Source organism: Mycetomoellerius zeteki, unplaced genomic scaffold, assembly GCF_001594055.1.
Source record: "Mycetomoellerius zeteki isolate Tzet28-1 unplaced genomic scaffold, Tzet1.0 scaffold99, whole genome shotgun sequence".
Taxonomy (NCBI): Eukaryota; Metazoa; Arthropoda; class Insecta; order Hymenoptera; family Formicidae; genus Mycetomoellerius; species Mycetomoellerius zeteki.
Genome location: NW_017258032.1, coordinates 267,823 through 282,965, shown reverse-complemented (window position 1 = coordinate 282,965; position 15,143 = coordinate 267,823). Strand labels below are relative to the sequence as shown.

At 38.4% G+C, this 15,143-nt stretch overlaps 1 protein-coding gene across 1 annotated transcript in view; it reads left to right on the top strand.

Annotated features, from left to right (window-relative positions):
• The first annotated feature begins 10,839 nt into the window (after nucleotides 1-10,839).
• The window catches only part of Dscam3 (Down syndrome cell adhesion molecule 3), a 56,448-nt gene continuing 52,144 nt past the window's right edge, over nucleotides 10,840-15,143 (top strand). Inside the window, exon 1 of the mRNA XM_018461114.1 lies at nucleotides 10,840-10,878. Coding sequence (XP_018316616.1) covers nucleotides 10,845-10,878 — 34 coding nt within the window. The 5' untranslated portion in view covers nucleotides 10,840-10,844. The remainder of the gene's footprint in view (nucleotides 10,879-15,143) is intronic.

Sequence of the window (15,143 nt, the reverse complement as noted above, 5' to 3'; positions counted from 1 at the left end):
CGCGCGTACCGGCGGGGAATTTTCCAGAGCGACGCGAGTGGACGTAATGGACGTCCACTTTTACGAATACGCGTTCTTCCGTTTCCGCGACAACGCCGCAGGAAGCGATGGAGACGGGTGGATTTTATTCGCTGGTAGGTAAACGATGGCTCCGAGCGACGGTATACGGCGGAAGAAGCGCCTCGGGCAACACGGCGTTCGCACTTCTTTACGGTCGGAAGCTGTATTTCGCGAGTATCGGTCACTCTGCGAGTTCGGAGCATCGTTCGAGGTTTGCGTATAGATGGAATAGAGAGACAAGCGGATAATAGAAAGTTACTTATTTCTTTTCAATAAAAATAACGTCGCAAATACGTGAGCTCGGTAAAAAAAACTAATGGACTGTTTGCTGACGATTCTAAATGTTATTCGGAAACGTTACTCTGGAATTAACCGAGCAGCAAAAGAAAAAAAGATACGCGGATTTATTTTTTGCGTATTGGATACGTGAATGATAACGAATTATCTCTTGCCTCGTTGAGTTTACTCTATTTATGTGCTATACGTTTTCGCGAGAATCCAATATATTATTTTAGATACGCGATAACGAACACAGCGAGAGAAGCGGCGATGCAAATTCTAGGTCTACTTTGATCCGATCATGGGCCAATACCCGCAACGATATTACTTTCTGGTCACTCCACGATACATCTCAGAGATCGTTTCCATCTCTCCAGGTCTACGTCGAGAAATACGTGGAGAGGATCCGCTTCCGCGGCCCGGAAGCGGGATAGAGCGAGAAAGATGGACGGATCGACCAAGCGGCAGGTTTAATTTCCGGTCGGGTAAATTCTAAAGTGGCGAAAAGCTGATCGCGATTCGATGGAAAATACCGGGAGAACGCTAGGGAGAAAATTCGTATAAATATCGTAGGCACTTGAGAGAAAATAAATGAAACGATGTACACCAATGGAACAATGATTTAACTAAATCGTAGTTGTAACGTGATCATTTCCAAAGATACTAAAACATGTTCATATTTCTAGAATATTCTCTCCAAGTCGCCAAGTTTCTTTTCTTTGATATTTGTTTTCCTTAGACAACTTTTCCAGTCTTTTTTATTTGAGTAAACCATTTGGAAACGGTCGAACTAAAAGGCTTTCATGTGCCGTCTTTTATTGACTAACGAATAATTTCTAGAGTAAACTGTCACAAGTTTGAAATTTTACTATTACTTAAATATGTATTTAAGTAATATTGTAAAATTTAACAGTATATTATAATTTTCAAAATGTTAAGGTAATTTTGGTAATAACTGTTCGCCAAGTCCTCCATTTGAGGATAACGGACTGTTGACCCGATTCGGGTAATAATCGATAGACGCTGAATGGTTATTAAGTATTTGGCAATCCAACAATTACATGGTCTGTGATGTTCATAATGTTCAGCAGATGCAACGTGACTGAGTAATGTATTAATGACAAAGCTAGGTACAGCCTATCAATATCGCATTAGTAATAAATTCATAATGCTGATTATAAATTCAAACTGTATACCGAAAGCGTGATTATTACCATTAAAAACAACAACAAATATTAACAAATATATGAAAAACACTATGAGGCTTTTGTTAAAACAATTTTTTTTCAAATTCGATTATCCCGTTATTGTTTTATTACTTGCTATTACGTTACAACTTATATCTATTCTACAAAACGTAAATTATTAAACAAAAAGAGACAATTAGACGTATAAGTTACGTAGAAAAGAGACAATTAGATGTGTTGTATAGAAAAGAGACAATTATAGATGTGAGAAAAATATATAACATGCCATCTCTCTCTTAAAGAACAAATTGCAGAATTTTTTTAATTTGGATGTTAATTAACGTCCATTTTATTAAAAGCACTCTGAGAATGTAGATCACTTTATGTTATTGTACAAAATTTTCGTAAAATAAATATTTTGTTATTTTAAGATTTAACGATATTGAAGCAGGCAATTTAATAACGTGAAATGATAATGAACCATTCAGCCTGACACAACAGTTTCCGCAATTTGGTGTAGCATAAAATATACTTACTAATTAATGAGTAATTTATTTATGAATTAATATTATAATAAGAGGGATAATTTACGTACACGTTTATCATTTGATCAGTTGATTTTAATATAATCTGTTCGATTATTAACTACTTAACAGTAATAATTTTTATAACAGTTATGCATTGAATAGAAAGTTAAATAAAAGCTAACCATAAAGGTTATCTATAAAAATTATATTATAAAAAAATGCGTATTCTGTGCAAGAAAAATTTGAAAAATTTAGTTAGAGAGAGAGAGAGTTAAAATAAAATATTAAATTTAAAAGATTTAATTCATGACATTTATTCGAATTTATGAAATAATTCGTAATTGAGAAGATACGAAAATTATTCTGATACACTTTATACACGCAGGTCACGCAAAATTTTGCATAACATTAAAATGGCAGAACTTCTGACAGTACATTCAGCAATATAACTTTTGATTAAATGTTCCTAATGTATTTACATGGAAGAGAGAATTAACGGATCGTGCATTGTTAAATTCATAATGTCTAATTATATCCAATTTGAGTTATTTTTAATTACTCCTCAAAGTCGCTTCTACTAAATATGACGTTAATTTAACATTCAATTAAAGCAAATTTTTTAAGTTAAACAATTTAACTTAAGAAAATATATTTTGATTCAAATACAGTTTATTATTTAGTAGGCATATACGTTAATATGGACGTTGTTTACTTTGAAGCCAACTATATAATAATAGGAATTGAGTTACACATTTTGACACACATGGAAGTTAAAAATAACAAAATGTTATTTTTTAACTCAAGTGATTAATTACTTCTTTGACATTTAACGGTATAACCGTCATCATTTTTTATGCCATCAAGTAGTTGACTATAGTTCTGTTTAACAGAAGCGGAAATGTCAATTTGATATAACCTTATTTAAACTATCGTATTCACAGTTGGCTAGTCGGCTAGCCAACTAAATTCGGGGACATTAGTTGCCTGTGTCTCATTCGAGGATCCTTGAATTCTCCAACACCCTTTAAAACAGGTTTCAGTGTTGAGACCAACGCGTCGAGGGGGAAACAGTGCGGAAAACAATTTCATCAGCTTCGTTGTCGCTAATCAGCACTTTGGCAGCGAGCAAACGCTGATGAAAAATTCTCATTGAAATCTCGGGAGCCCTCTTTCCTTCGCGGCTGTCTCTACCGCGCCGCTATTACACCGCTGGCCGAACAATATCCTTTCCTCACGACGACGTAGAAAATCGAAAAGTCGGCCGAGAGACAGGCGGAAGAAAAGGCCGAACTGGAGCTCTAGAAAGGAGACGTCCCCATTCAGCAGTAGCTTAACGATCTATCCTTTCGGAACGACAGCACATCCTCCAACGCTCTCCCGCAATCTCTTCTACTCTCGCTCGTCTACCACATCACCGCGTCACTGTGCCTTATTCTCCGCTATTCCTTCTTTTCATTTCATTCTTCTTCTTTTCCTCATGCTTTCAGCAACGATATCCAATTATTCGAAAAGACTTAAACGAGGAAAAAATAGAGATATACGTCAAATGATCTTTTTAACTGTTCAATAAAATAGCAATTTAAGATAAGATAATGAATTTGATAAGATCTTCGTATTTTATACATATTTTAATTGCGTATCATTAAAGCTAAATAGAGAATATATTATATGTAAAACACAGGATAGATTTTTACGTGACAATCTTATAGCATATCAGTCCCTTACTTTAAAAGTGACACTTATAGCATATCAGTCCCTTACTTTAAAAGTAAAAAAATTAAGTTTCTTAGAAAAAAGAAAAAGCTATTTTTTACGCGACAGAAAATGATTGACTGATTATATAATATGGAAGAAACGAAATTATTCTTAACATGATCAAATGTCTTTGTCATTTTTATTTACAGCCCTTAAAATCCACTCTTTTTTTATTTGTGATAATTTTTTTTAAATTATGCTTATTGAGTAGTGACGATTTTGACGATTTTTTTATGAAGTTAAATTAGTTTACTTTTGACGATTGATAGGGTAATGTTTACTTGATTCATTCATAATAATAACTAAAAAATTATATTTTTTTAGTTGTGTCACTTTTTTTAGTAGGGGAACAATACATATAATTTATATGTAGATAAGTTTAAAATGCAAATTGACCTAAAAAATAATCATCCGGTAAACTAAAATACGTATGTATAATTATGCATCTCATCTGATCTTTTTCTCTTAGCCTTTTGTTTTATGGAGGATTACCTAAGCAGAACAGTAACATCAAAATGATGTTAAAATGAATAGCGAACGATTAAAAAATGACTTTTATAGTGTGATCATTTTGGAGTCAGTTGGACGATATTGTGATGTTACGATGACTTATGTTCTACTTAAATATATCCGGCCACAACGAATGTTAGTTAGTCCAATATCACCTTCTATGCATAAGAAGATTGTTAACGAAGGGAGAGTTAATTGCGCGATTATATTTCAGCGGAAAAGCATAGAATTACGCAGAAATACCCTCGTTCTTCGCCCGGAGTTTATGAATTCGCATTGTAGGTAAAACTCATAGCGCAGATTCAAAAGCGACGAAAGCCCTTTTGATATATTGATGCCTTCTGTGGCATTAACCGAATTTTCAATGCATAATGATTGTTTTTTATACGCTTGTTATATCCTTTAATACACGTTTTGCAGAAGCATCTTCCTTTCTGATATTTCAACGCATTAAAGGCATTAGAATTAATTCGCATTTGCAAGGAAGAATGAAACACACACACACACACACACACACACACATAATGACTACCATTCTCTTTTACAATAAACGAGTCGTTACTCGGATGTAGATATGTAAATGATCTCTTAAGTCTTTCTATATACTCGCGCAATACTGTACAAGCGGTATAATAAAACCATTCTCACGATCCATTTCATTCTATTAATTGGTTAACATTAATGACGTGAAGTCGGAAGTTTATCATAGAATCGTAAAAATTAATAAATATTCTATTAAATATTAATTTTTCATATCCCTAAAATAGAGAAGATACGTCATTTTATTTACATTTGAAACGGACATATAATATTTCGAAAAATTGAAATTCTGCAGTTTTAAAAAAAGTACGATACAAAAAAACGTCGAAAAATTCATTGCACCGAAATATTATTATTTGAAAATGTCACTTTCAGAGATATTCACGAATACGAGAGTGTCGAAAAATCACAATTTCAAAAACCGGAAAAACAAACGGTACACTGAAAAACTATGAGAGGTGAACAATTGAGATATACGATTTTTACTTAACAACATTTCGTGATGATTTATTCTTGTTTTCTCGATTTTTCGGGAATATGTATTTAAGAATACAGTTTGAAATCTCTCAGGAGAGTGATATTTCAAAACGATGATGTTGCCGAAATTTCTAAAACGTACTTAGATTACCCATTGTATAGAACAGCAGTATTTCGATTTTCTATCGACTTTCGTCCCGGAAGATTCGTTGGGATATAACGCATTCGAACGAACTGTGCTTCGCTGCGTTGCATGAAAACAGAAAGCTTAGCGCGAGATATATCGAGTAGCGATATATCTCGAGCGTAGCGCAGTTTTTCCGTTGCTTTTAATCCCACGTACCAGCGATGCTATTATTGCCTACAATTCAAGCACACGTTGACAGCCGGCAGTCGATTATTTTCCCCGCGGTGAAACATTCGTGCCGCGGTATCTCGTAACCGTAACCATCGGCGGGCTCTCTCTCTCTCTCTCTCTCTCTCTCTCTCTCTCTCTCTCTCTCTCTCTCTCGCTCTCGCTCTCTCGCTCTCTTGCTCTCTCTCGCTCTCTCGCGTTCGTTAAACACCGCCCGAATTTATGCTTTATGCGATCTGACAGTGTAACGAGCGTGAGCGAAACTTTATCGGATTACAATCAGAATACCTCCTGCGGCTCCGTTGCTTTCGATTCGATTAAAATTGCCCAGGGCTCCTATTATCGAGACTAGTTGATCGTTTTTCCTATATATTTTTTTTCTTGCGGAAATCGTAGCTTGCTTCGAAGCAGCGAGCACTTTTATTCAGGAGCAGTAAATAATTTTGTATTATTCTCATTCGTAAAATTTAAATTGTTTACAACAATTTTCTTTTTTAGAGCGAAGATGTGATTCGAATATGCAAATTTATGAACACACAATACCGAAATATTCTTAGCAAATCTTATTGCTAAGTATTGTATTTAAGAGTTTGCTATTACATTGAGAACAAAAAGTCAAAATATTTGCAAGCAAACGTTACATGTGACGTTTTTTTCATTATTTGTTGATTGTAAAAAATTTGAGTGCAGTGATGACAAAATATACATTTCTATGAAACACATCACATTAATTATAAAAGAATGAAGTAAACAGTTTATTTGCTAGGAATGAAATTTTATTTCGCTATATTTAAACAAGGATTTATTTCAGTAATATAAATATTATATCTCACAAATAAATTTTTAAGTATATTTTTTTCAGTGTAGATCACAGAATCTTTGTACACAATCGTATTTAATGCAACTATACACATTCTATATGAATCGTACATTCGCAATCAATTTGATTCAGAATCTCCCCAATACCATTGAGAACATTTGATAAATTCTCTGTCAGACAGAGTGTACTTGAGATCATTTCCGCATTAACGTGCAAACGTGTCAGGTTGATACTTTGGCGTGGTTTTCGTGATATATGGCGGTGATTGCGCGGTGAGGAATGGCGTGCTGAAATTCCAACGAAGTTTCGTTAACGATGCGCCACGATGGGGCGCGCTACGTCCGACGCGCAAAGAGCGCAGAGTCATTCGAACAATCTCCCTTTACGGTTATCCTTTACGTCCTCCATACCCGTGCGTTCTCGAGAGACGTGATTTCACGATACCGCGATTTTACGACTCATGCAACTGAATTATTGTCTTGTAAACGCGTTATCCAACAAAATAATAAATGATACAATGCTTTCTACTATGAATTTTGCGATATGCTTTGTTCAACGAAACGTGAAAGATAGACAGGACAGATAAACGCCACTGTCGCTTCATCGTATAATAAAGATTAACCTTTAAATTAGTGGGGTGCTTAGAATATCTCAAACAGATTTTATTTTTATAGTTATATTTTTCAATAGTATGTACAGAGTTAAATTTACGTTAAATTTATATTCTTATGAGATAGAGGAATATAAAAATAATTAACTTTAAGACTTCTAGACAATTCGTTTTATTTTCCTTTTTCAGGTTTTAAGATAGTTGTGCATAGAGTGCTGTAGTCACCTATCTAGTTAAAGGTTAAATGATAAAAAAAATTCTCTCAAACATGATTTCTTTGCAAAATAACAAAAAATTTGAGTTTTTGTAAGATTCTTGTGTTACTTTTGCACACACGCACACCCACACTCATATACATATACACGAATTTGTACATGTATGAATGCAATGTGTAAGCGAGTCACGCAATGGCCAGCCGCACACGTAACGAGGTAAAGAAAGGGAAACGTTTAATTAAAAAATTCCAGGAACAAATTGATTCGTTTCACTACGGTATTCTCGTAGTTAGACAGAACTATCCCGCCATCTTTCTACCAACGTCGATCGAATAGTTATGAATCCTTTACTAAAAACTATCACATCGCTAAATTATCAGTATACAATTTAGAACATGCAGTTGAAAGCAATAAGATCCCGAACGTTCCGCATGTACGTTTTTTTTGTTCTGATAAATTCAAAAGTACGATCTATGCCAATATTACACACGCGATAAGAGATATTGCATTTCATGCAATATGAAATAAACGAGAGGGAAAAAAATGTAGATTTAGCCTTCAATTATTCAATTTCTCTCGACGCTTCCTCGCTATAACGATGCCGGAGATCTGTGTGAGATCCATAGACATATACTCGTACTGATGAGATCTAAGAAAATCGTAAAACGCATCCAAAGAGCATGAAAAGTAGGGAAGCATAGTATTAGCGATCGCGCGTAAAGAACAGAAGTTCGCCGATGGAGATGCTCAACATCGCGATCTGCGGTTCGTGAATGGAGATTTGCGAGCGTCGCTTGAGTGTAGTACGTACGTGTACTCACGCACGAAGTAGCAAATTCGACGCACGGTTTGTGTGTGCGTGCGTTCATGGCGGGCGCTCGAGATAAATGAAATTCATAAGACGGGGTGGTATCCTTGAGACGGGACTTTCCCGTGCCGGATAGGCGATAGTTTCGCGCAAGACGAAGCGAGAGAGAAAACCCGCCGGGGTTAGTGTGGAGGTCAGGGGGGCTCGTGCAACAAGTGACGTTATTAGGTTGGCGCTGGAGGGTTGCAAGGGAGAGAACGGAGCGAATCATAATGCATAACTCTCTTGCCCGTCCTTGTCTTACTGCTCGCGCGCGCGCGTGCACGGCTATTCAACTTCTGCGGAATTTCTCGTGCCAGCTTACCGAATCGCCCCCTGAAGACCGAAAATTAGTAACTATTCAATGAACCAGATGCCACGTCATTTTTATGAGACTCACTCTTCACAAGAAAATAATGACAAAATCTTATTATGGATCTATGTAAAATTGAAATTAAAGTCCTAAAGTTCCTTAATACGAATATTCCGACGATATAATTGTAACTCGTACATGTGTTTGAACTATTTAGATTTTCAACGTTATCGAGAATTGAAAATCTGCGCGATCAGTTAAACTGCAAAAGTTCCTTTATACGAATCTGATTAAGTATATACGTGAGCAGTTTGATAAGTCAGTAACTTTTTGAACAGAGACTATGTTGAAAAATAAATCAAATTTTGATTTAAAAAAAAAATAAAAAAGTCACTGACTTATCAAACTGCCCACGTACTTTAGTTTAGAAATTGAATGGGTAGACAAATAATGGACTTGCCAAGTTTTTGATAAAGATAAGGACCCACAATTCCCATAGTCGCATATCGCCTGCTTTAATCTTTCTGATAAACTCAGGTTATCATATTCACGGTGAACTTCAAAAGCTCGTTTGTACTCAGATTGGTGCCAAGTTACGTTGAGCTCATTCGTCCTTGTCGTCCGTTACGATAATCGGACGGTCCGAAGACGTGCCCCGTCCTAAAAAACTAAATTTCCATTCCCGTTTCTCGGCGGTGGTGAACCGCGAAAAGAGACCACGTCGCCGTAACAGAGAAGACAAAGAGGCTTTATTATACGAGGAAAGCGATGGAAATTGAGAACGGCAAGGGCGGAGATTGGCAAGGATGCCGGGTGTTCCCCTTGGCGTCGAACGGCAAAGACGACTACCTTATATCCGCAGAACTCAGATTATTACCCCTCAAGTCGGTTATCCTCCTTTCTTTTTCGTTATAATAGGTTGAAATGTATTTATCCGTTAATCATGCGTCGTCGTTTGATTCTCTACGTTGCGTTATTGTGAACGCAATATAAGTTCACTTTGACCGCAGTTTAATTCACTCTTCGGTCTTTTTATCTTAGAAAAGAAGGAAAAATCTATTAAAATGAGATTAAAGTTAATATTTGATGTTTAAGAGCGCTTTATTCTTCCTATTTCTCCTTTCATTCTTTCGTGACTTTAAAGATTTAGCGTCAGAGGCGATACTGATTGAAGTATAACTCATCGAAACAGCTGGGTGATGAATGTATAGGTATATAAAATCTATAACTTGCCAATACATCTAATCCTAAGTATCATAAAAATTCGATCTCGCTTGAACGAACAAAGGAAGCTTTTTAGAGCTAAAAAGAATCTTCGTATGATCGAAGAGTATTCTACACGTGTAACACGGACATAGCAGCGAGAATGGAAAAGGGAGCGGCGGAAAAAAGGAGGGAAAAAAAATGGAAAAAGGGAAACCCATTGGACGACAGGGACCACCGTCGTGTCGTCAAGCCGGTCGTCCTTTTTCCGCGTCGCGGCCCCCTCTGTCTCTCGGCACTTGATTTCCGTCTTTCCCATTTTCCTCTTTCGCTTCGTATCTCCCGGACCTCCTACTCGTCCCGCCCTCGTCTTCACCCCGAGTTTGCCATTTTTGTTTGTATTTCGTGGTGATCGTGGACCGGAAACGGACGTCCGCACTGTGAAAAATGGCCGCCGTTGCACTTCCGGTACGGGAACGTTCTCCTTCCTCTCTCCCCGTTATCCCTCCTCGCAATTCCCTCTGCCCTGAATTCTACTACTGACGCTCTCGTCCCAAGCGAAACGCGTTTCGTCCAACCAACCCCCACGGCGCGTTCTACCTTTCTGCTCTTTACCACTGTCCTGTCCGACTTTGGCCATCGACCCGCGTCCGAACCGTGACCGTTTGATGCAACGCGCTACATATGTTCCTGACGTCGTGCAAACCAAGCGTTTTATCATAGTTCCGTGAGCTGTCCAGTTACATGTGATTGTAGTAATTGTCACTCGACACTTCCGCAAATCGCGCTATAAGCACGCTGAGAGAGAGGGGGGAGGAGAGAGGGAGAGAGGAGAGAGAGAAAGGGAGGAGAGAGAGAGAGAGAGAGAGTGTGTCCTAATAAACTATTAATAATCGTCTATGTGTATTTTAACGAATAATAAAGCGATCATAATTAAAAGTATTCTGTTCGGAAATACATATAATATTAGCGAATTAGAATTCGTTTAACTTCTCTTTAGTTTTGCGTTGTTCAATTATTTATTGATTGACAGAGGCTTTGAATTAACAGTTTATCGTTCTAATTCTCTCACTGCATATTCTGTTTCAGGAAAGTTTCAAGAATGTGTTGAACTGATTCTATCCGGATATACTCAGGGTTTTGGGAATGGATTCGACATTATTGCTGCTCCTACTGACCGGTAAGTTTAGAAAATACTGTACTTCTCGCGAAGTAATTTGGAAGAAACGTCGGGGTTCTTCGGCGTTGACTGTTGGAGTCATTAACGTAGGATCTACAATTTTAGATGGACTTTCATGCGGAGAATATATCTAAAAGTCCCGGCAAAACTTTGGTAGCAAGTCCCACTTGTTATAAACTTCGGTCCGGCAACGCTCTCGCCTTTGCAACAATGAGTTATTCCGCAATGTTGAGGAAATAAAATGGTTCGCAAACTGAAAATTTCTCTCGCGTCTTATTTTACAGTTAATAAAACTGTCTCATATTCGTGCAAAGAAAATAAAATTGTTTGCGGAAATAGCACCGCAGTATCTACAAATACATAAAGGTAAACTCGTTTATTCAATAATCGTTTCATGAATTGTTCAACGAATTGTTCAATTGTGACAAAACTGTTTCTTATGTTCAGTTTCATAATATGAATAGATAAATAGTATAATAGATAAAAGAAAAATAACTTTATGTTATATTGTAAGCAAAAGGGGAAATTTCATTTCAAGACTTGAACAAAATTTTCGGGAAATACAATATCGATATATTGTATCTCCCGAAAATTTTCTATTCCATGATAGAGAAAACTGACGTTACCACAGCTTTAAATGAGTCTTCGAATTGAGTCACCGCGTTTCTATTCTCCAGGCACACGGATATGTGTAAAGGACAAAATAAAATTCACAGCCTCCATCGAAGCGAGAACGGGCGTTTGGGGAAAGTGACTTCGATTTGACGCTCCGTGAACTTGCAGAATAACCCGGCCCTTGCCCGGGGCCGCGGCCGTGGAAAGAAAGGTGAAAAACGCGTCCATTCGCGGCGAGCATCTACGTCCGCGCACCACGGTCCACGGTCGATGACCACGTGGAAGGTAGGAGCGAGGACGAATGCGAGAGCAGGAGCGGGAAAAACAGAGTGGAGGAAAAAAGAAAGGAATACGTTTGGTTTGGCAGTGGGCGGGTGGGCGTCGAACTCGGGACATCGCGCGCGGATGACGAGTAATCGATCACGAGCACTCTGCCAACACTACGTGGCGAAGAGCACGGTGGTTCTCATTCGACACCAAGTGGAGAAATTTCCTTTCCCTCGATAAAACGTCGATCTGCCGTTTTCAAAAATGTAGCCTGCGAAACCGTGAAAGATGGAACACGATGACGTGACGTGAGGACGGGAAGGGATCTATCTAGGCGATTAGTCCGACATCTCGGAAAAACGTGTCAGAAATTGTCGGGGTGACTCTTGCCTCGACTATAATACATCTTCCATCGCTTCGTTGATAATAGAAGAGAGAGAGAGAGAGAGAGAGAGAGAGAGAGAGAGACGCGTCGATCTTCGACACGTCGGGAATTAGTTTCGGAATGAAATTCGATACCTGTCGGTAGCATCGGCAACTCGCAGAGGAGAGCCGGCCATCGGAAGCTGTCGCGCAAATCCTCGAGCATAGCTGAGAGCCATGCGCCGGAGATATTTGCGGACGAGTTCGTAATGCTTTCACGAAAAATACAGAAACCCCCGGCTGGCAACCCGTCCCCCCTCGCACCCGGTTACCCCGGCCGTCCCTGTATCGATTTCTGTCCGATGGAGTATCGCGATACTCGCCCTCTCACCACCTCTCACTCTCCTCCCCGATCGCCTCTCTTTGTGACTCGTCCTCTTCGTGCCCCTCCTGCCCCTCCGCCCTCCACATCGGTCTCTCACTCAATCCCTCTCTCGCTTCTTCTCTCGCGTCCGCGTGTCCCTGTATCGCGATTTTCAATACCCTGCCCGCATGTGAAGCAAAGGTGGACGTCCGGGCGAGATAGATCATTACTTTGACGAGTTTCTTTCCCGACTTTACATTTAGGCGCGCGCACACGCGCACACACACACACGCACACACACACACACGCACACACGCGCGCGCACACACATGCACACACGCGCACGCACACACACACAATTCAAAACCAAGCTCTCTTAATCCTAAAAAATACACGATCTCAACAAAAAGAAAAGAATTGATTACGAAACGTACGGATAGCGTAAAAAAAAATTAGTTTAAATTAAGTTAATACGTAAACGTAATTCAGAAAATGTTCATTAAAATACGGGATATGTGAAGGTCTGTTGTAATCTCACGTAAACGTGAGTTAATCTCACATAATCGTTGCAGAATAGCCACGCATTGAAATGATAATGTAAAACGGACGCTACACGGCTAAAATCTGGAGAGAGACGGAGGGAGAAATCACGTAAAAGTACATAATAATACGTGCACGTAAATGCATAAGACCCCCTCCTTCCCTTTGATTCGTACTACTCATTTATCATTGAATTCGGAATGGCGTGAATCGTTCGCCAGTTGGATGGAATTATTTATCTCGAAATGAAGGCTATGTTCGGTGAGCCAGGATGGATAGGCAGCATGACACGGATGTCCTGATTTTTGTTTTATCGTTGAAAGATACAACGGTCGCTATAACATTTACCGGCTAACACGTTCGCTCGGGGTCATCGACGATCGGTGACCGACCGATATTCCATCGTAATGGATCAAATAAATGGTGATGAATAACAACATGGTTTTGCTTTAGATTGACGTAAAAATGTGTAATATTCTTTTTCCTCTTTTTTTTTTGTAAACGTAGAGAGGCGACTGTTATTGACGGTGATATATCAAACGCAAATCAAATACGGGGGTGGATAAAGTGCAAATGTAGTAACGCTACAGAATAATTTTGTAAAAATAATGTATGGAAAGAGTAAATATTTCGATAAAAATATTTTTTAGAAAATCTTTGAAGAAATTATCAATATTAACACGTCATTATATCCGCCGGCGATGGTCGAAGATTGAGTATACATACTTCTGACATCACAGTTCGCACGACTCTATAATGGGGAGGGGGGTGGGGGGGGGGCTGAACGCGTCTACCCTATGTATGCGACGATAACTTTATCGCGGAAGTTCATTCTATCGGCATACGAAAATCGTATCAATGAATATTCCTGACAAAAAGCTCTTATCCATACATAGCTCTAATGCTTGCGTTTCTATATTATCCTTTAGAATCATTTCTCTGATACCTCTTTTTCTTCATTTCGGGACGCGTGCATTATACGAGCCCTCGTTACAAAGCGTTGAAGATTAAATTTATCACAAATGCGAAAACCTGATGAAAGACACCGTGGATTACCGTCGTGAATATTATATTAAATCCATTATGCAAAGGGGGAGAGGGAGGGGAAGGTCGTTTCTCTCGTTTAGTGCGTCACTAATGTTTTTGATGTTATTTAAACAACGCGGCTGTCACGCGAATTGAAAAATCGTATTTCGGTGTGAAATGTACGCTTCTCTGTGCTTTGCTTGAAAAAAAAAAAAAAACGGAAAACAACATGTCACAAATGGTTTCGACGCATCTAGTTACGTCGTAAAAGCGGACGGAGCCGGGTTGCATTTTGACCATTCGATTTCGACAAAATCGATTTTGGAGCAGCAACGGTCGCGCCATCGGCTACCGTGCTACATACCGCATTTGTGACGTCGGGATTTTAGCGAACCGTGGGGACCACACAGGGCGCGTTGCCAGGGGCGCTAAAATATATGCTTAATATTTACTCCAGACCGCACGGCGAAACGTATGGCTGCCAGGCATAACAAATTTCATTATTAAGGATACTGACAATCGAACGGCGTTTTCGGTAGGGACATTGGTAGCGAATATTGATCATGGTGATTGAAAGCATAGGGCGAATATGTTGGCGAATGACCATTAAATCTATATTTATTTTCGCACGGAATAATTTATAATGGTATATTTATTCGAAAATGAAGTTTATGACACTATTAATTGGTTTTAATTATTACATAATTATAAGTTAAAATGATTATTTTTTAGAAATGTAGTATAAATTTGTCCACTATTTCCTTAATCAACCTTCGAATCACAAAGAGATCGAATTACTTACCAATATTCGATCGGTTATTTATTGATACAGTTCTACTCTACTTCTGATCATTTCTGATTCCAACTGAAAAGCGAATTCCTATATTTGATCGCGGAAATCGATATCAGGGATAATGCCACCAATGAGATCACCATCCAATAGAGTATGATAATCGAATAGCGGATCTGACAAGAACCAATGGAAATGGAATTTCGACACGTGTAAATATTACTACAGAAGTACCAATATAGTATATTTTCAATCATTCAATTTGTAAGATGCACCGCCATTCATGCACAAAAACCAAGA